The sequence below is a fragment of the Botryllus schlosseri genome, chromosome 4 (assembly GCF_051294905.1).
Source record: "Botryllus schlosseri isolate E-star chromosome 4, Bs_hap1, whole genome shotgun sequence".
Classification (NCBI taxonomy): Eukaryota; Metazoa; Chordata; class Ascidiacea; order Stolidobranchia; family Styelidae; genus Botryllus; species Botryllus schlosseri.
In genome coordinates this window covers 17898448-17920124 of record NC_137239.1, presented here as the reverse complement: position 1 = coordinate 17920124, position 21677 = coordinate 17898448, and the positions used below count along the sequence as shown (strand labels likewise).

At 39.7% G+C, this 21677-nt stretch overlaps 2 protein-coding genes and 1 long non-coding RNA gene across 3 annotated transcripts; all 3 read right to left on the bottom strand.

Moving 5' to 3' along the window:
* Positions 1 to 1336: 1336 nt before the first annotated feature.
* LOC145437189 (PCI domain-containing protein 2-like) lies at positions 1337 to 14361 on the bottom strand. Its single transcript, XM_080314377.1, has 11 exons — positions 14302 to 14361; positions 13526 to 13689; positions 6586 to 6693; positions 6171 to 6225; positions 6011 to 6114; positions 3379 to 3453; positions 2996 to 3091; positions 2889 to 2935; positions 2023 to 2197; positions 1769 to 1961; positions 1337 to 1542 (listed from the first exon to the last, which is right to left on the bottom strand). Exons 1-11 carry the CDS (start codon positions 14335 to 14337, stop codon positions 1396 to 1398), a joined length of 1200 nt encoding a protein of 399 aa, XP_080170503.1. The 5' UTR covers positions 14338 to 14361; the 3' UTR covers positions 1337 to 1395.
* On the bottom strand, positions 14355 to 18082 carry LOC145437191 (E3 ubiquitin-protein ligase MARCHF5-like). Its single transcript, XM_080314382.1, has one exon. The coding sequence runs from the start codon at positions 16363 to 16365 to the stop codon at positions 15475 to 15477; it is 891 nt and encodes a 296-aa protein (XP_080170508.1). The 5' UTR covers positions 16366 to 18082; the 3' UTR covers positions 14355 to 15474.
* Positions 18083 to 18928: 846 nt separating this feature from the next.
* Positions 18929 to 21400, bottom strand: LOC145437192 (uncharacterized). The gene is made up of 3 exons (XR_013914610.1): positions 20670 to 21400; positions 20438 to 20596; positions 18929 to 19271 (listed from the first exon to the last, which is right to left on the bottom strand). It is a non-coding gene; the product is annotated as an uncharacterized LOC145437192 (long non-coding RNA).
* Positions 21401 to 21677: the final 277 nt, after the last annotated feature.

Genomic DNA, 21677 nt, shown 5'->3' with positions numbered 1-21677 from the left:
GACAGGGCCAGGCGCAATGCTACGAGTACTCAGATCCTAATAGAGTATTAATTGTAATGATCGTGTCAATGAAGCCGGGTACGGTAGTTAAATTATACTCCTCTTTCCACTAGGAGTTATATTATCAATGAAAGTTCTAGTTTCGATACTTAGTTCGCACCGAGTTAAGCCTTGAAACTTTGATTAGTCATATCGCATCATCCAATGTAGCGCAAAGCTACGTACGTAAGCGGTAACAGCATTTCTGTGAAGTCATGATCAGTCCGCAGCATTTTCGTAAAGTGCAATGTAATAGGTACTGTCGAAAAAAAATGCCCGAAATTATCTTTATGGGATGTAAAACTGGTATTATTTTATTAAAGTCTCATAAATGAAACTTCTTTGAACTTTCCGCATGTTACAGACTGTTGCATCATCACTACATTCAGAATCTTGGTTTTGCCTTGCCCCAGTAAGCGCCATGATCACGTTGAAAGTGATTGTCCTCTAAGCAAGGGTGCTTGCAAGGTCGATCTTCATCTACATTCATGGTAGCTTCAGGTTGGCATATGGCATACTGTGCTGTGATAGGCTTACTGATGGTAATAATTGGTGAAACTTACAGTGTCGGCACAGCGTAATTATGTCATAAGATTCAAGCCTAAGTACATCGCAGGCTGACAGCATAGAAAGTATGAATTGACCTTTCGTTGAGAGAGCGCTCGTAGGGTAATTGTGTGTGAGTCTCGATAGACTTCGTTATGTGTTGCTTGCAGTATATGCGTGAGACTTGGTATTAATGCATGAAGCACCCGAATATCATTTCCCACTAACATGCCCTATCTGGAAATGAAATGTAGCCGGACGTCTTTTGATGTTGGGCTGAATCCACTCAATCCTTTGTGAATTCATGGATCTTTTTATCAAACATGGTTGGCATGGAATATGTGGATTGCCATTCGTGGCATCTGTCCAACTTTGAAGAATTTAAAGTGTTTTATCCGCATTGGTAACTATCAGTCGAGATTGACAATACAAAAATCCTCAAGAGGCGATTTGTTATACTAGTCAGATAATGCCAACTCTAGAATCCCGCCCACAACCTATTCAGGATAGTTCCATTTATAACCTTGACGGGATCCAACCTACTGGTGCTCTACTGAGAGAGATACGTGATGCTCCAGTTGTATTCAATTCTGTTGCGGCAGCTCCAGTTGTATTCAATTCTGTTGCGGCAGACTTCTAATACACCAAACCCACACACAATCTTCCAGGCAATCAGATATACCATGATGCTTTACCAAACTAACAGATGACAGGCACCTCAAGTGACACCTCACTAATGAACAGGCAATGAGGCAGTGAAAAATTTCATATTTTTTCTAAAAAATACGTTGGTAACAATTTTCAACGATGTCATGTCGTGGTCAAGACCGGCGGGAACGCGTTCTTTTTGCTGATAACCAGCTTCTTGTGTTGGTGTGAAATGTATCCTCGTATATTGCCGGAATAGATCAGGCCCGCCACCAAGCACTCGGTTTCGTCCATATCGATGTCAGATATCTGAAAAATCGGACTGTCAAAGGCAGCAGCCATCGACGAGCTCAGAAGACTTCGCCAGCTGCCATTCGTCATTAAATTATTGAAACAAGGAATGAATGTCGCATAAAAGCAATCAATACCAAATGAAGTTTGAACGATAATTGAGCTAAATTGGAACTAAACGGGGTGGAGGGTGTCCGCTACCCTAGAGTAAGTAGTGCAAGTACTCGGCTCTTGCGATTCTCACCCCTTGCATTTCCAACGCGCTCTGGAAGGACTGTAACGGAACTTGGTGCGTGTTCAACAATTCCGACACGCGTTTCAGCAACGTCCTCAACACCACGGCGCGCAGTTTCTCCAAAATTAAATACACCCCGGTCTTGATAAACAGACTTTCATTACTGCCCAGAGTCTCGTTGAACTGCTGCACGTTCCCAGTCCTAAAATCGAGTGCTAGCTCACGAGAGAGACCAACGTTTGGTCAACAAACCAGCATTGTACCTGATGGCGTTTGCGATATTGCCGTACTGCTCGAGGCCGTACCGTTCGAGTATCGATTTCGGTGGCAAGCTGCCGAGAAGCATTTTCACAGGCACCAGGTATGTCATGATCAGTTTCAAGTTCTTCTTGCAACTGGAGTGGCAGTTCTTGAAGGCGAAACTCAAGAACTCGTCGGCTGTAAGGTAACATGATTGCATCACGACAGACACATTAGAGGCGGACAGTAAATCAACATCAGCTGTAGTCAGTACCCATTACTGAAATTACTCAAACTCGATGGTGGTCCGACATTATATCGTTAATCAAGGATTCGTCCCCCAGAGATCAGATTAATCGCCCTATGGACGCCAAGACAACCGTTTTCAAGGGTTGAACGCGATTCCCGATATTAGACTTGCACTCTAAAAAACGCAAGCAAACATAGCAGTGCTGGTCTCAAAAAAAAAAATCGCCTACACCTGTCCGATTGACACCATAAAATCAAACATGGTGTCTTGTGTCGATTTTGCAAGGGACCGTGTGTCATTTAAAAATGTCGCAGTAATCAAGCGGGTTCAGTGATTACGTCTTGAGATTACTACTAGGACAGTTGTTGTTGGCAGACTTGCTCACCCCTTACATTTTGGATATGTAAAGGTAAAAAGTAAATTGAGGATTGTTCATTTTCTATTTCCACTCCAAGCAGTTTTGGCACGTCTTGAATATTTCTACTTGTAAATGAGTAGAAATTTGCAACCTTAATACGAGTACCGGTAACTCCTACTTCAATTACCGAGCAGTCAGCGACAGATAGAAGACTACATGTAATTTGCTACAGCCAATTACGGGATGGCGTACACCAATGACGATGGTCCTAAAATGCTCACCCATTTTATAATCGCTGTCGAACATTGCTTTTCTTCCGACATAAAACCTAGAGGGATGAAACGAAGAAGTGTTTTCATTCAAGCAGAGAATTTCAGAGCAGACGTACTTATAAGTAACCCTTTGCGCGAGAGTGAATTTATCTTTTATATTGTTGCTCTCGATGGCCCGGATCAACGGTTTGCATAAATGTAACTTTCCGATTCTAGATGAAAAAGAATAGTAATTAGTCTATAAGTAACATTACAGTAGGTACAAGTATATTCAAGTATATTCACATCTGACAACAAGACACGCCTAACAAGTTTCAAAAGTTGTCGGGGCTACTCGCAGAATAAAGCGCGGAGGGATAACCCACAAACTACTCTCTGAAAGCTATACACCAAACACAGTCCAAACCATTAAAATTCAACGTTCTACTTGCTTGGCTTGGAAACTGCCACTTTGGCCTACTCTAGAAGTACCGGTACACAAAAACTTCGAAAGGCCAACCTGAAATATATTTTAAAGAGTTGGTTGACGAGAAAAAGCATTCCCCATTTCTTGGAAACGTCGACCGACGAGCGTCTGAAAAGAACAGTGAACGGTAATAATGATTATAGATTAACAAAACTTAAAATGGGACACACTCATTTGCTGTAATCTGATCAAGAGAAATACTTAAATATTTTATAAAATCACTTGTTGTTAAAAGTGTAGTGCCGTATTTTATTGCTTACTCGGTGCTCGGAAAGCATCAAGTTTATACCCTTCAATCTTTCACAAGATATCGTGCTTTCCTGACATTTCAGCACGGGACGCAATGCCAATGAGTTTTGCATAAAACAGTCATGCCTTTGAGTTTATAAGCGTAAACCCACCCAAATTTAACCCTCATGCTATTGTGTCGCATGCTCATATGCACAGTTGTAAGCAAGTCACAAGGTTCCGAGTCACAAGTCAACTTAACTTTTATAGTTTTGACTCGAGTCAAGTCGAGTCATTTTCCAAAAACCTCCGAGTCAAGCCCAAGTGCAAGTAGAGTGTCGAGTCCGAGTCATAGTGTTTTGAATCGAGTCACAGGCACAACGGTCAGAGCATTCGAATAAGTCTGAAGTATTACTTGCAATGATTCGAGTTGGTTATGGTTATTAAAAACAGAATCATCTTTGACGATCAGTAGTTGGCATTATTTTCTTGCCAAACAATATATTTTAATATTTTGTTGAACTTGCATACCAGGTACCTATTTCAACTCTTCCTATATGTCCCAATGATTCTTACTCCAACACTGGACTGGACTTGAAGCTTAACACTCTACTCGGAATTGAATCAGCGAAGTACTAGACTTTGCACCAGGGTTATAATGACTCGAGTCGCAGTTTTTTGGCGACTCGACTTTACTCGAGTCATTTTTTCAAATGCGTAAAATGACTCGACTCGTTCGCGCATGACTCGAACCAAGTCATGACTCGAGCCTAGGGCAACCAAGACAGACATTTCGTTGTAACTTCAAAGAATAGTAAAGTTACCACATTATTATTGTTACGTCCATCAGTCTTGGTAGCCCACTTGGAATATAGGGACAGAAACTGTTAAAATTGAGGAAAATTCCTATATTATGAATGCGAGCCATTCTATATCACTCGAGAATAGTTGAAAAGAGTGGATTGAACCGAATTCAACTGAAAACTGAATAGTGAACATAATGACTTCGACTCGAGTCAAAGCAATATGACTCGGACTCGACCCTCTAATACAGGGGTCGCCAACTCAAAATGGGTCGCGGGCCACTTTTCCGAATTCCTAGAGACCGCGGGCCGCAGGACATCAATATCGATGTAAAAGTTGGCAACGCAGTTCAACAACCACATCTGATAACTCTACGTTATTACAATGCTGTGCTCTCTTACATGGGCGACGGTTATAGTCACCACAAGGAAATAATATTTTATTGAACAAACACAAATATAATAAAAATTATCATGATCATCAATTTCGTTATATTTTGAACTATGAGCTGTACACGATACCTGACAACACTCTGTAGCCGCTAAACAGGGGTGGCCAACATTTTTGCTATTCATGGCCGCATTTCGATTACTCATTTAGCCTGCGGCCGCATACCGGTGGTTAGTCGTAATAAACTAGCTGGGGTCAAATGCCCAGGTTAAATTGTCCATGTCCATTGCCGGTACACTCCGAACTAATCCATTTATACATATCGGCTTACTAAGCGTACCGAAATCGTTAGTAGTTATGTTGTAAAGAGCCACCGGAAACCGGGGCCTGTAGTCGCGAAGCGCGAAAAATTTTTCTATGTTATTAGTGAATTTCGTCAATATTCGTATAGTTTCACATATTACTATAAAATATTTATCCTTTCCCGGCCAATGTGATCAGATTCACCGATAGAGCTGATGCAGGGAGTATCTTAGAAAACGTAGGGTTGTTATCAAAAGTGTCGACAGCCACATAATTTCCCTTCTACTACCGCAGATGGCCACCCCTGGATTAAAGAATCAATATTTGGGTTAGCTAGACACGGTAGGCCTGCTTGCTAGACAACTATCTCCTCGTAAAGCATGGTCTTTTGGAGAGCCCGAAGTTGTTTTTCCCGCGTCTCGGTCTTGGCAGTCGTGGGCCATTGCACGTCAAGGCAATATATTATGCCCATTCGTACCAGCAAATTCTTCATCCAGGGAATGATATTACCATGCCGAAGCCGTTTCAACTTGAAAGGAATAGTGATATTGGGCACAGTATAATGGCTTACTTTGAACAACAACAACATTATGTTTCAATTGAAATCAATTTCAGCGTTTCAAAATGATTTACTAAGCGTTTTTCTGAATTTTTTTCAAATCGGGTCGCGGGCCGCAAAATAGGACCTCGCGGGCCGCGTGTTGGTGACCCCTGCTCTAATAGCTGACTCGGACTTGACTCAGTGGTGAATTGAAAATGACTCGACTTGACTCGAGTCAAACGATAAAAGTGACATTTACTTGTGACTTGGAACCTTGTGACTCGGTTACAACCCTGCTTTGCACAGCCCTACTCATATGTTCAATGACCTTTTAAAAGACATTGTGTTGAATTCGATGACAAACTATGATATTGAGAGATGGATGCATAACAGACTTACCCATCACTTGCGCAGACTCTGAAACAGCTCATGACGACTTCGGCAGCTGTTTCTAGAGTGTCACCTTTCCTTCCCTTACCGGAGGACAGAACGATTTGTTCAGCCTAAAAAGATCGACACGGTCAACGGGCTGACAACGTCGCGTTTGTTTCGGACGTACCTTGTCGGCAAATCTCCTCAGGTCCAAGATCAACGTGTACATGATGGGCAAGGCCCTGTCAAAGTTTACGGTAAATTATAATTTACAAGTGAATGATACGTTCATATTGAAATGAACCCGAATATTTTCGGCTGACACTCGTTAGGGGTAATCGTCAGCAACTAGTAGAGAATTTGAAAGAACATTGTATCTCGAAAATTGTATCACAAAATATGACGTCACTGTCATAAAATTCCGAAAAATCGGGGCGAAGAGATCGTTTACAATCACTCTGAATAGATAGCAGTTTTAATAAGCGTTGTCAGGCCCAGTACTATTGAAACAGGAGTTCAACACAAAGACACAGGTTGACTCTATTAGATGCGGATTCATTCACAAGCAATGTCAACGCAAGTCCTCAAGTTTCCTAACCTACCAGTTTTCGTCTTTTTGAACTTGAAAGGCCCTCACAAAGGCGTGCACCGTCGCCACTTGACTGTTGTGGGCCTCGCCGAAGTCTCGATTCGCAACGCACCAGCAAGCCCTGCAATTCGACGAGAACAGCCGTCGGAAAATGGACTCTTTCCGTGGATACTCGAACAGGACGAATCAACAAATCAGTAATTACCGTAATTTTCCGAATATAGTGCGCCCCCATGTATAATATTCACCCTTGAAATGACATGTATATTCTAGGAAAAAAGCCTGTACCCATGCATAGTACGCATCCCGCATTCGCAGTACATGAGTACAGGGTCAGATCATGTCAAGTGATCCAGAAAAATTTCAATTTATGCCCCCACCATCTCAGATTATCATGGAAATTGGTATGCTTAGAAAACTTTTCTTTCTGAATTCAGAAAAACAAATTTTATGAAAATCGGTCAAGTAATACTGAAGATGTGGCCGTTCAAAAATTGCTGTTTTTGTGATCGCTCAAGCGGAAAAAATGTCAGAAATTTACACATGTAATTGAAATCTGCTATATTTTGGTCAAATTAGGGTTGTTGAGAGTGACACTTTCACACATGTTCATTTACATCCTACTTGATACTTTGCCCCCTTCTTTGACACCTGGGGTTGCATTGTCTGACCTTTAACCCCGCGAATCTGTTAATGTCTTCAAAAATCACTCATGTGTGACGCCATTTTTAATTGCAAATATCTTTTGGCTAAGACGTGGTGTCATCAAGTATAAGGTGTCATTGGAAAGCTCTTGGCAAGGACTTTCAAAATCAAAAATAACATTCCTCGCTAAAGAACCATTACACACCGTAAGAGTGCAAAGAAACTAACCTGCAAATAGCATGTTTTAATGAAAAATTCTCACATTGCGTACTTATAGAACAAACCGATTTTCAAATATTGAAGGAATTTTTGCTGCACAGTTTGTGGTGAATACACAAAATACTTCATAAACATATAAGAATTCCAAATTAACACAATGATGAGATACAATATTTTTTGTGTCTACACAATAGATTTGAGTGACAATCAGCACTAAGCATGACAATAAACATCAATGTCCTGTGGGTTTTGTAGTTTTTATATTGTGCAGCGATGATTACTTTTCACACATCAGATACATTTATCTTTTATGATATTTTTCCCAACCTCGATCCACTTTCACTTTTGATTCTTTTGACAGTTCATACTGTCCCCGACTATTGACTAAAGAAGGAACGTCTACTGTGCACAAAATGTGCTGGAATGGTGTCCAACAACAGTCTTTATTTTGTGGCCAGTGAAAAAACAGAGATGGACCTTTACGGTGCATGAAGTTAACCAAAGCATCGTTGTTTAGCTTATCCAACTCTATGACCATGCCAATGTACCACTTTTTGTCATAAACCGCGCATACAAATTGGTTTTGAATAATTTCACTTTGAAGGATGTGTTCTTGGTTTTCAGAGTCTTCATTCAATTCAACTTCCAACGCATAGTGCTCATCTTGGCTGACACGTTTTGCTCCTAGCTTTGTTGATGACAATGGCCTAAAATGATGAAAGGCTCGAGTACCTTTGACTGTGGCTGCGAGCTGAAATCGAGTTTCCAGAAAAGATTTTGTAGCATCCAATTCGTCTTTGAGCAAATTTATAAATTTTATTTTTTGAAGATTTGGCACGCAATAAGACATCATTCCTTCCACATTCAAAATCTGATCATTCAGTGGGCGTCTCAGACTTTCCATTGCTGTAGCTCTTTTGACAGTGCCACCAACTCCATCACATGGCGATTTACCATGGCTGGTGGCAAAAAAGGACCAAGCGGCGTCCACTTTAAAGTCATCATTGTGCTTGCACAAATTGTAAAAAGATTTTCTGTTTTTGTACTGCGCAGCACAACCATCGCTAAAATATTCAATATTGTCCAAATCGGGAATTGTTGCTTTGAGAACTTGAATTGTTTTACGCTGAATCAAATAAACCATGACTGCATCATGCAACAACTCTTCGGATAGAAAACAGAGACTAAAATGCAAAATTTCATTGCTTGCAGACTTGTAGTAGCAAACTACTGGGTGCACAGTGCAACTTCGGTGGGTCCAATGATACCCCTGAGCTTCATCCTGAATGTGGAAAGAGTAATTTTCTGCAAAATCCATTAATACAAGAGCTGTTTGATGATCCATATCTTGTTTACGTTTTTTCAAATATAAAGACTGTGAATGCGAAATGTGATGATGTGGTGCTAAATTCGCAAGCCTTTTCAATAATAATTGAATAAACTCAGTTACTGATAAGGTTTGAGTTATAAGATCAGTTCGGTCAACTGACACCCACTGTTTGAAAGAAATTGGTTCATCCACATCTTCAAATTTTGAGTTGAGTAATTCCTGAACTGGTTCAAATCCGGGACAGTTCGAACAACGCTGCAGCATGCAGTCTCTGTTTTCAATATTGCAGACTGACAATTGAAGCAAATCTTTATAAGTTTCTTCAATGTGGGCAGCATGCAACATAAGAACAACGTTTTGATGTATGGTGCAGACACATACTGCATGTGTTCCAGATGATCCTGCACTAACACACCATTTTGGCCTCAATTCACAAAATTTAGTGAATCCAATCTTCACATGCGGGTTTTGCTGTTTAAACAAGGTATACAATTCTTTCAGAGTACACAAAAGTAGACGTTTTTGTTTATACACCTTCTTTTTAATGCTAACTCGGTCTTTCATCCCTGGCATCAACCTGCTGTGTTCGTTGTTTTCAAAAAACTTCACAACTGTTTCAATTGTTTCATCTGAAAGCATCTTCCCTTTTCGTGGTGGTGGTAAAGAAAAAACTCCATTGTCTTTTCGTTGCTCTTTCGCATGTCTCACTAACCTTTCACTTACTCCAAAAATTTCCGAGATTTTCTTTCTTGGCCAATTTTCTGGAGCCATTGTTAAGACTTAAATTTTTTGAGCTCTTGTTGAATTAGGGCTACTGATTTTTTCTTTCATTTCTGATATGATATTTTCAAAAGCAGCTTCATTTTCATATTCCTCTTTTCCCGTCTCTACTAATTCTTGAATCTCATCAACATGTAAAACCGTGGCAAGCTTTGTTCTAACATTGAAATTCAATTCTTCTAATTTTCTTTTGCCGTATCTGATTTTCCGATTACCAGAAAGAGCATGCAGCTTTAGTGGAGATTCACCAACAGCATGAAGACTCTTATTTAGAGATGATAGTGAGGAATCTGCTTCAAACTGTGATTGTATTTCTTCCAACTCACTTCCACTAGTACTCAATGATGTATCAGGATTGCTTTCAAGCTTTTTTTCCATTTTATATCTGCAATTGTTGCACAGTTTCCTGCCCGGAATTATATTCAAGCTACTGTCGTGGTGCTTAATTCGTTTAAACCAGTTCAAAGAAATGATGCCTAGTTGTTTTTTGATAGGTCTTGTGTGGCCTTCAAATACATCACAGCAGGATTTATATGATGCAGAATAAGTGTCAAGAAATTTATACTTGTGAAACGTGCAAATTGTACCAGTAGTCAGAAGATCAGCACCGGTACTAGTATTGATGTTGCATTCTGCTCCAACCCGGATTTTCAGAAGCTCTCGTTCTTCATCATTTAGATCATCCAGTGACACTAATTTTTGCTTTTGATATCGGTAGGCCTTTATGTGACAAACAGCTTCCAAAACAGAGCCTATACTACAAGTATCCATACTACAAACATAAGTCTTAATCCAATACCGTGCAGCCTGTAAAAGTAAAATTGTAATAACATTTCAAAATACAAATATTTTTTCAACACTTTTTTACAACAAATTTTTCTAATATAATGATTCTTTAGCGAGGAAAGTTATTGTTGATTTTGAAAGTCCTTGTCAAGAGCTTTCCAATGACACCTAACACTTGATGACATCACCTCTCAGCCAAAAGATATTTGCAATTAAATATGACGTCACACATGAGTGATTTTTGAAGACATTAACAGATTCACGGGGTTAAAGGTCAGACTATGCAACCCCAGGTGTCAAAGAAGGGGGCAAAGTATCAAGTAGGATGTAAATGACCAAGTGTGGAAGTTTCACCCTCAACAACCTCAATTTGACCAAAATATAGCAAATTTCAATTACATGTGTAAATTTCTGACATTTTTTCCGCTTGAGCGATCACAAAAACTGCAATTTTTGAATGGCCACATCTTCGGTTGTGCTCGACCGATTTTCACAAAATTTGTTTTTCTGAAATCAGAAAACAAAGCTCTGTAATCATGCCAATTTTCATGTCGGCTCGAGATGGTGGGGGATATGGCTTGGATCACTTGACATGATCTGACCCTACATGAATAGTTGCGGTTTAGTATTCGATGTTATTCTGTTTTGCGATGTCACTGTCGAACAATTATGACATAATGATCGCTAATCATAATACCATTATTGGCATTATCTCTAAACGAGAGTAGATAGTAACTAAAGCCTGTAAGGTCGGCGACGCGATTGTTCAGGCTAGCGACACACGACATCTTGCACACGTGGCCTATTACAATTACAGATGCGATTGCTCAGGCAAACGGTTATGTCGGGCGCACCAGTCCTGTTGGAGATGCGACTGATTACGCAAGCGATTATATCTCGCGCACATGGCCTCTTGTGTATGCGATTGTTGAGGCCTGGCTTTGACGCGATGAATCAACAAGGATTGCCGCGCACGTTTGTAGCAATTAGCGACCTAATTTCGCTCGCGTACAAACGGCAAACCCACTCAGCAAGAGATCGCGTGCTTTGCAGATGACTCTCATTAATTAGAAACACGCTTTCGTTGATTGGTAACACGCTTCTCTATTTGGCAGCGCGTTACACTCTATAATACGAATTACGGGGCCCAATGGCTAGAGCTGATGCGCAATTTAAACAAGCACGAAGAAAGGTGTGATTTCAAGTTTTTGATCGAAGGATTTTTTTTCAAGGCTTGCTGTACCCATGTATAATACGCACCCCCCTATTTTAGGGCAAAAAATCGGTAAAATTTTGCGCATTATACATGGAAAATTGGGGTACTCAAGCCGTTATATGTTTTGAGACGACTTGAACTTTGACTTGAACACTTTTTAGGCAAAACAACATATTTTTTATAATTCCGGATTTTAAAACCTCGAAGGCAATTTTGGGATAAGTTTGTAACAATTTCATGAACACCGTGTGAAATAGTCCCTGTATCACGGTAACTGAATAAATTTTCCAAGAATCTACTTATGTCAATTTGCATTACTCACGAAGAAACATCTTGCATTCTATAAAGTAGTATTCACCTCAGATTTACCGCCAACAATATACGACCCCTCGAGCAAATTGACTTTTCAAATCAAGTACTTTTCGTATTTTTTATTTCTTCTTGAAGTGTGTTTTTTCATGCCTTGTAAATTGCGACTTCCACGTGAGTAAAAACACGGACCACTTTGACCAACGCCATCGGCTAGTGATTTCCACTGACTTCAATTCGACGGAAATTCACCCAAAACTGGCATTTTACTTGATCAAATTTTACATTTTAAAACTCACTGAGTCAATGGTAGAAGCAATATCATAAGCTTTCTAAAATCCAAAACACATAAGCAGCACAGGTAAAGACACTCGCCCTCAGTAGGCCTTACCGACTCGTTAACGGCTACCAGGGTTGTGATGACTTGAGTCGGAATTTTTTGTTGAATCGACTTGACTTAAGTCATTTTCTTGAGTCACTCGACTCGGCCTGTACTCGAGTCAAGCCGAGTCATTTTAAATTCACCACCGAGTCAAGTAAGAGTCCAAGTCAATCTGTTTCGACCCGAGTCCGAGTCCAAGTCATTGTGTTGACTGTTCAGTTCTGAGTTAATGTCAAGTGAAACCCACTTTTTACAACTCTGCTTGGTGATATCGAATGCTTCGCATTCATAATATACCGGTACTAATTTTCCTCACTTTTAATAGTTCTGGTAGCATTTTCAAGTATCAGTACTGATAGACGAAATAATAATAGTGTGATAACTTTACTATTCTTCAAAATTACAATGAATGCCTGTCTCGGTAGACCCAGTCTCGAGTACAAGTGGAGTCAATACAAAAATTGACTCGAGTTGAGTCGAGTCATTTTCATTTTCAAGAAAATGACTCGAGTCAAGTCGAGTCATCAAAAATTGTGACTCGAGTCATTACAACCCTAGTAGCCGTTAACAGACATGTTAAGAGTGAGAAAAATAAGTATGAATGCGAGGCCTTCGATATGACCTAAGAATTTCAAAAAAGTGTCAAGTCACCAAGTCACAAGGTTTCGAGTCACAAGACAATCTCACTTTTATAGTTTTGACTCGAGTCAAGTCGAGTCACTTTAAATTCACCACCGAGTCATAGTGGTTTGACTCGAGTCCGAGTCCAAGTGATTATGCTCACTGTTCGGTTTTCTGTTCAATCTGGTTCAACCCACTTTTACAACTCTGCTCGAGTGATATTGCGTGGATTGCTTTCATAATATCGTAATTTTCTTTAGTCTTAACAGTTTCTGGCCCTATTTTCCAATTATCATGACTGATAGACGAAATACCAATAATGTGGTTGGTAACTTTACTATTCTTAAAAGTTACAATGAAGGCCGTTCTAGTAGCCGAGTCGAGTCATTTTACGCATTCGAAAAAATGACTGGAGTTAAGTCGAGTCACCAAAAAAAAGTGGCTTGAGTCGAGTCATTACAACCCTGAACTAGAGTCTCAAAACTATGCCACGCACTCGACCATTTGCTCACTGACTTGTATTCGACTCGGTTGCGAGTTGAAAATGACTCGACTTGACTCGAGTAAAAACCGCAAAAGTAAAATTGACTCGCGACTCGGAACCTTGCGACTTGGTAAAACCCTGCCGGCTACATCCGCATACACAAAGTCTCAGTATCACTCACCTGAGATGAGCCGCAATGATTTCGTCGTAAGGACTGTCAAAGAAGCGACGACAGCTGCCGATTGCATTTTCACTCTGCAGCTTAGAATTAGCGACGTGCGGGTCGTTGAATGATACCAAGCGTGCGAAACCGTCACCGTCATATTCGTCTAGCACCGAAGACACCTGAATGGAGACACGGCCAAAGTAGTAACTATTGGTGATCAAGTAGCATAGAGATATAAGTAATGCAGTGAACTTAATTCAGAGTGGAAATAGCAATTTCTAGGACAGTCGGAATGAGTGATTGGCATTATAGTTTGGCTGCAATTTTAAGGAGGTTGTCAGCTTGATAAATTTACATGTCTTGTGTGAAATAGAATTTGTTTAACTACACTTCTGTGAAATTGAATAGTATATTCATATTGAAATGAACCCGAATATTTTTGGCCGACACGCGTCAGGGTAATCGTCAGCAACTAGTAGAGAATTGAAAAGAACATTGTATATCGAGAATTGCATCACAAAATATGACGTCGCAGGCATGAAATTTCGAATAATCGGGGCGGAGACAGCTCTTACGCTCAATGTAGGCTACTATTTTCAGATGTTACAAAACCTCCTTCTGTAGGCACAGGCTTGTTTGGCGTATTTTGATAAAAGTCGACCCCAAGGCACCCAAATGAAAGTGTGAAATAATCAAAAGGTTTCTATCAGATATGGTTGTCTTGCGGCAGTACTCAGTAGCGGTAGTACAGCAGCTTGAAAAACTTAAAAATTTCAAGAAAAGTCACTTACCTCTTGTAAATACTGATTTAGCGTATGATATGACATCGTATATCGTTACTTAATTTCACTAATAAAACAAAAAATCGCCCATAAGAAATCATTGAACTAAATTTGCGCCTTTCAAGAGTCAAATACATTCAATATCAGCGTTCACCACTACATGAAATATAGTAACATAATTATTCATGATATACAACAACAGATTTCCAAAAAGTCTACTAGTTCACAAACAGAAGTGACAGACCCATCAATGATAGAATAGCTAGAAAAGTAATCATGACGTGAGGTTGGGTACAAAGTCTAACATATATGTCCACTGGAACTTCAGAATGATCATCAAATTTCAAGTTGTATGCCTTCCTGAACACGTCACTGGAACAAGTTAGCTATACATGTACAGTACACGGGCATTGCACATAACATAATAAAATTGTAAAAACACCATTCAAATTATCGAATTTCTCATATTAGATGTTTTAGGATTCGTTCACTCATCATGTTATGCAATATAATCCACAATTAAACTTGTGGTTCCCAACGTTGACAATATCAACCCCCCAGTGGGCGATGTTATGAAACAAGGGGCCGAAAACACCAGAGGGGCGATATGGGGGGGGCGAAAATTTTAAAAACGTCCAATGACGTATATTTAATTAACACGGCCCAAAAATGCACGTGATAACGGCTTGGCTTATCCCGCATACGACGCGAAAAAAAGGCCTACTCAATGGAAAGTAGACGCGGAAACCTGTTTTCCGGGCACCCTCCACCTCGGAAAAACAGCCTATTTTAGTAAATTTACCAGCAATCAGAGTTTAGGTGAATATATTTCCCGTTTAGACGTCCTCTTTTTTGAACCGTAAATATAGGGAGGGGGTGAAAATTTGTGTCGAGATTGAGAAAGTGGCGATGGGTTGAATAAGTTTGGGAACCACTGGCTTAGCCGAAGTTACACATTTGATTTATGTTTTGAATTCCAGAGATGGGCCCAATATCAATGAAAAATTTCACGCTCTCAAAAATGACATACATAAATCGACCAATTCCATACTTACAATAAATAGATGATGACTCAAGTCATATTGATACTGTGGTTTTGAAGAAACAAACAAGAGTAAGAGTGCCCAGTGGCATTTACAAGTTACAAACGATAATGGCCTACAAAAGAGGCCTGCACAAAATTCATGGGTCATCAGAATCATCATCATCCTCGGCGATATAATCTTTAATCTGCCTTTGCCCGAGCTTGCTCTGCACTTGAAATTTCAAGTAGATATTAAAGATCCCCTTCAGGAATACGAATGACATACCCCCTAAAACGCTACGGCGCAAATTGGACTTGACGCTGTGAAATAACAGCTTTCCGAATAGCGTGGCTACAGTTGGAAATATCAAAGCGCCGCACAGGACCCTTGTGAATTTTATCTCCCTAGTTTGTCGAGCTTGGACTGGGACGGGCGGCAAAATGGTTTGAATCGACCTGGGCATCGTACTGCCCGAGAAAAAAGTTTTAAGCGCGTACAACTTGTGAACGTGCCTGTTGTAAAATTTCAGGAGATGATCGTCCCACTGTATCATTTTACCCAGAATCAAAACAACCGGGATCATGGGAAGGCCCACAAGTAAAAACAAGGGATCGGCCCGCTCCATCATATCTAGTCCTTCTTTGTGACCTAACACTTGCATTACAGTGATGGCTCCGTACGTGACCGCGCTCCAGTACAGAGAACCCAAAAGCACACCAGTGGCGGCAATCGGTGATGCTTTATACACCAAATGGTCAATGTATTGGATAGCTTTCGCAAGCTTCCCAAACGGAGGGAACACGATGACGTATTCGGTGTTACACTGCGGGCAGTTGACTTTGTTGAAGGAATGTCCTTTTTGCTTTTCGTCAATCCACCGCATGAGACAGGTGTGGTGCACCCACATGGTGGTTCCCTTGCATCGGCAGGGTTTCACCCAGGCGGAATTCATATCCCCGTCTTCGTCAGTGCCGAAACACACCCAGCAGCTACGCTGGTGATAGTCTGACGAATCGGACTTGTGTCGTAATTCCCCGGGCTCGCTCATCGCGTATTCCCAGAAATGCAGGCAGAATATTTCAGGTTTATTTTAGCTACAAAACTTTTGATAGGTGGAAGGTGAAAAATATGATTTATAAGCACTCTTGTTTCATCATACAATTATAGAATTGTTCTTGCCTGAAAAACCATGTAAGATATTTCATTATCATTTGCAAAAGATCTGGAATTGCTCCTGAGCAGTTTATAATCGGATGCTTCACAGTACCAGGCGTATGTTTACACCACAATCGTCAGCGTCACTTTTTGTGTAGCTCGGACTGTCGTATATTACTTTCATAATTGTAGTTCTCATACCAAATGTTATGTTCTCTATTACACTGAGTAGCCTACCCAATAGCCTATAGATCTGATTACTCCCAATAACGCCAGAAAATTTCACATCAGCATCATCTCCCAATTACTGTAACTCTATTAATCATAAATTCCTAACTAATAATCATTTTGCATGACAATTCCTTCATGAACTGCATTTTGGCCTAGTTGTAGTGCATCCGATCATTTTTTGTTGTGTGTGTCATTCCACAATTGATTTTGAATATATTCTCTCTCTCTCCCGCAAACACACCAATGTAACAATGTGAAATTGACGGGTATAATAAAATATGATAATATGAAACAATCCCTTGTAGTAAAAACAGCTAGCGTTGGAGATAGTCCAGTTTACATCTTGACATATTAGATCACAATTCGGACCTTGACTTCTCTCGAGACTCAATTTAGCATAAATTGATTGCATCTTGTAACATCTAATAGAAAATACCAAGGGAAGTGTTACGGGCCTTCTATCACCGAGAGAAAAGAAGATTTGTAATGGTCAGGAGAGTTACAATTAATGAATAATACCCTATGTTTTAGAATGAATTGCGAAATTACATCGCTGTCAGAAGGTTGCAACTTAGTAAAGTGTCGCTCTACATCTAAATCGATTAAATACTAATACGCCAAATTGGAGAAACCGTGCATATATATTATATTCCTGATATCACAGTTCATCAACAAGTCTAGTGTAATGGTATTCCCAACACAAACACAGAATGGCGGATTTCGTATCAATCTATGTATTGGGCATGTCCACATGCTATACCGGTACATGATTTAACATATGTTCATTTAATGTTATCATCTGTTACCTTTTAGGGAGTCCCAATACCTCATTTTACATGTTTTCCCTTCATCGGCTTCATCAAAATATGTTGGTCTAGGTGGATGTCAACTAAAGACTATTCCAAGTCGTTGTGACTGCAATTTCTTTTCATAGTGATGAATTTCTCCATAATGGAACTGACCAGTACAAACAAAGTATTGTCGGAGAAACTTGATTTAATGATTAGCTATGATTATGATTACCAATTTACCATCTAGGCATCTACATGGTTCACTTTTTAAGTTGACCGCAACATTTGAATATTTTGGTTGTCGATGCGACAACGTTAGGCACGCTAAAATAGGTCAAGTTCAATAACAATGACATTGACACGACGAAAATCAGATAAAGCAATAAACAAGGCTTGATGGGGCGGTGTTTTACTAGTATTCGGTCGAAGCGGCAAAGGTAAAGGATGATTTCCGAGATTTTAACATTATGATTTACATAGATTAAAAGGTTATAACTTACTAGTATGGATCAAGTTTAAATTCACCCTTGCACAAGTACAGCCACCGTCAGCCAGTACAACCAACTATATAACCGACGATTATGAACTTGCGATGTTTACCATGTTCACCAAAGTAAAACTGGACCGAAACCAGCGAACCATGCGAAGGATGTCAAAATGGACTCATTTGGCTGAATGTCAATAGACACTTACGTGACCTTTGACACGAACCAATCAGGTTGCAGCAGGATGTAAACAAAGAACATGGCCGGGCAAGCTTACTATGAGCTCTTATGGAAAAGGGTTGAAAAATATAATTTTTTAGCAAAATTACATTGAATTGGGAATAGCTGGCTTTGGTGAATGGTAATAACGTAGAGCTAGTATGTATTTGCAGTGTTCTAACCTACAATAAACATGAATGGTGGCAAGCACGCATCGGCATGGTATGTCCAAATGCATGGATTTCTGACAACTTTTCGGATGAAACTATTACTGTATTATCCTTAGTCGTATACTATAGGATTGTCGTACCGAATAGCATGTATTAGAGGAATCTTGAGTCAGGATATGTGGGGTATTCATTATGTAGGCTTGGCGTTATATGCGTTCTATTTATGGAATCGTATATAGTAGTCTGCAGTCTGTATTATTATTTAGCAAATTACTGTTACACTGGACACTTGTCTGCCTCTTCAATGATCATATTAATATGATATATGTTAGGCAATATGATCCGTTCCCAGCTGAAATCGTCATTTTTTGTTCTAGCTCATGTATTGAATTATGGAATGTGACTAGTCACATTCCATAATTGAATCAATCAGGATAAACACTGTGCTAATAGCCTGAGTAACTTGGAGATGGCTACCCAGACCGTTCCTGGTGTGCGCTTGTACCTTTCCCAGAGCCAATAAGATGCATGGAAGAATGTAACATCTGGATAAAGGCATGTGGACTTCCTTGTAGTCATCGGAATTCTCATTTTATTAAATGACACACGGTATCTAATATTGTACCAAAAATATTGAATCGTGACATAATTTAGATGAAACAATTCTGCGTTTCAAAATGAGTCCAATCTGAAATGCAGTCACACTTGATGCCACAATCAACTTGGTGTGTGTCTCGTTTTATTCCACTCCAGTTTTGTTGCTTGATGGTGTGTCATTGAAATTGTTGAGAGCAATATATTCAATAATGAGATGAATAGTTGAAATTGGTAGCGGTGATACGTTGCATGAGTCGGACGAGTACGCTTTGATAGGTGCCTGCAGCCCTGCACAGCAGTGTTGCTCTGTAAAATAAACATATTATATATTTTGCGCAGGCTTGATGGATATCTTTTATGAAGCTGCAGAAACAGGAAGTCGATGGATAAAACTCAAGAAATTCAAATTTCTGGAAGAAGTAGAAGCACAAAACAGGAAACTCGTCCAGGAAAATTACAAATTGACGGACAATTATTGCTAGTGAAGTTCAGTTCTCAGAGGAGCATCATAATGTCAAAAGATGCGGAGAAGCTGATATTTTATGCTAGATTACATTAAATTCTTTCTGAATTGCCCGACTTATCCTACTGACGTCAAATTTATAGTATTGCTGTAAGCATAGTATCAAACCATTGGGTCAACCATATGTAACTGCTTCATTAAATTTCAATTTGGCCATGTAGATATGTGGTTCTTAAAAATGCACCATTTGCATTCATTCATGATTTCTCAAAACTAGAATGATTATTGACTGTCAATAAATCACATACAACTTTGAAAGGATTGATGGTTTGTGGTGCACTTACTTTCGTGCAGGAACTATTCACAGGGAGCATTTCAGATCGAAATATTAGTTAAATATGTGGATTCGACAAGAAATGTAAGAAAATGATGGAGTTCAGTTATGGGGAGCCAGGCAATGCTATCATGGCAGAAAAGGGATTCACCACCGAGTCTGAAATCAAGAAATTGAATCTAGATTTGAATATTCCTGCACATGATTTGGCACACCGTCAAATGCCTGAGCCAGACTGTTCCGCATAAAGAAAGACGACGAGACAACGAATTCATATTGAATAGCTGATCGGAAGAATCTAGGAGCATAAAATTTTGTCCGGTGTCATACTATGCAGCACTGTGTATCACAACTAACCAAATATGGACTAATTGCATACTCTAATTCAAGATTGAAAATTAAAAATAAATGACGCAACATATTTGGCAATTGTGCAAATTCAGTTCCATTGTGAATATCGTAATGCCTAATAGCATGCTACGGATCGTAATCGCGCGGTGTCGTGGTCAGTGTGTACCAACAGTGCATGTATATATATTCCAGTGGTGTTGCATTGAAGCTCATTTAGATGCCCAATTTGTTGAATGAACAATTCTCCAGGTGAAAATGTTCTAGGATTATTTGTGTTTGGTGGAATGTTATAAAACTGAAGACACCAGATACACCAAAATCTACCTTGAGGCAGGAGTTGATCGGTTGCGAGTACGGTCGATAGATTGCTTGTCGATCACGATCGAGCTCACTGATGCTGATGCAAATCACAATGTAGTCCTTGTAGCTTCAGGTGCTGGATTGTCTTAATCAATGCATTTGCATGAGAGCATATATCAGAACCTAATGTGAAAATAAATCATGGTTACAATATCTATTGCAGGAGTCTCTAAAGAAATTTCTTTTCCTTACTTACCCTGTCTCACAAGTGCAAGACGAATCAATAATGGCTTTTCTGAAAACGTGTATTTCCATTGAGTGTGTTATCTCACTTTTCCGCAAGTTGCGATAACATTGGCTGTTCACTAGATAGAATATTGCTTCCACAAAGAGTGGATTGTCTCCTCAATCTTTATCTTCAAGTCGTGTACGTAGCGCTCCATGAAATACTTCGTAGCTTTCTCCGCGGTGTTAGAAGAAGATGCTGTTCCACTCAAATCCAGAAATTCGATAGAATCTCCATTGCTTTCAAGTTTCATAATCAATACACAAAAATAGTGTGATGTGTGCCAGCAACTGTATTTTATAGCATATATTTCTGAACATGAGATATGCTTGAAAATTTCGCTCGAGACCTGGAGCCAATGAAATCGTCAAAATATGCATTACCACAATCCTATAGTATAGTATACAACAATCGTCGCTTAATCCGAAAAGTTGTCAAAAACCCATGCATTTGAACACAGCACGCTGATGCGTACTTGCCACCATTCATGTTCATCCTAGATTAAAAGCTGCAACTACATACTAGCTCTACGCTATTACTATTCATTAAGGCCAGTCATCCCCAATTCAACGCAATTTTGCTTAAAACCTTCATTTTTCAACCTTTTTCCATAAGAGCTCATAGTAAGCTTGCCCGGCCCTGTTCTTTGTTTACATCCTGCTGCAACCTGATTGGTTCGTGTCAAAGGTCACGTAAGTGTCTATATAATATTCATGGGATTTAATAATCTTTTGCATGTTTGTCCATAACTTCCAAGACGATTAAAGGATATCGTGATCTGTAGTCCGGAGGATATCAACAATAAGTATATGCTACATAAAATACGGCATAACAGTTTTTCAACAACAGGATTGGATTTAGCCTTGCAATTTTCATAGAGTACTCGTCCGAAATCTGCAATCTATGCTTGCACGGTCCATTAATTACGGTTTTGTAAACAGGACATTTTCGGATCCGGTATTTTTTAGCCAAGCGACG

Excerpts from the sequence above, each read along its gene's own strand:
- LOC145437189 (XM_080314377.1), bottom strand. The coding sequence starts at position 14,337 with ATGTCATATCATACGCTAAATCAGTATTTACAAGAG. Across the intron at positions 3,092-3,378 it reads CTCTTTAAAATATATTTCAG|AATCGGAAAGTTACATTTAT; the intron begins GTTGGCCTTTCG and ends TTTTTCATCTAG. Across the intron at positions 2,936-2,995 it reads GCGCAAAGGGTTACTTATAA|GTTTTATGTCGGAAGAAAAG; the intron begins GTACGTCTGCTC and ends TCATCCCTCTAG.
- LOC145437191 (XM_080314382.1), bottom strand. The coding sequence starts at position 16,365 with ATGAGCGAGCCCGGGGAATTACGACACAAGTCCGATTCGTCAGACTAT.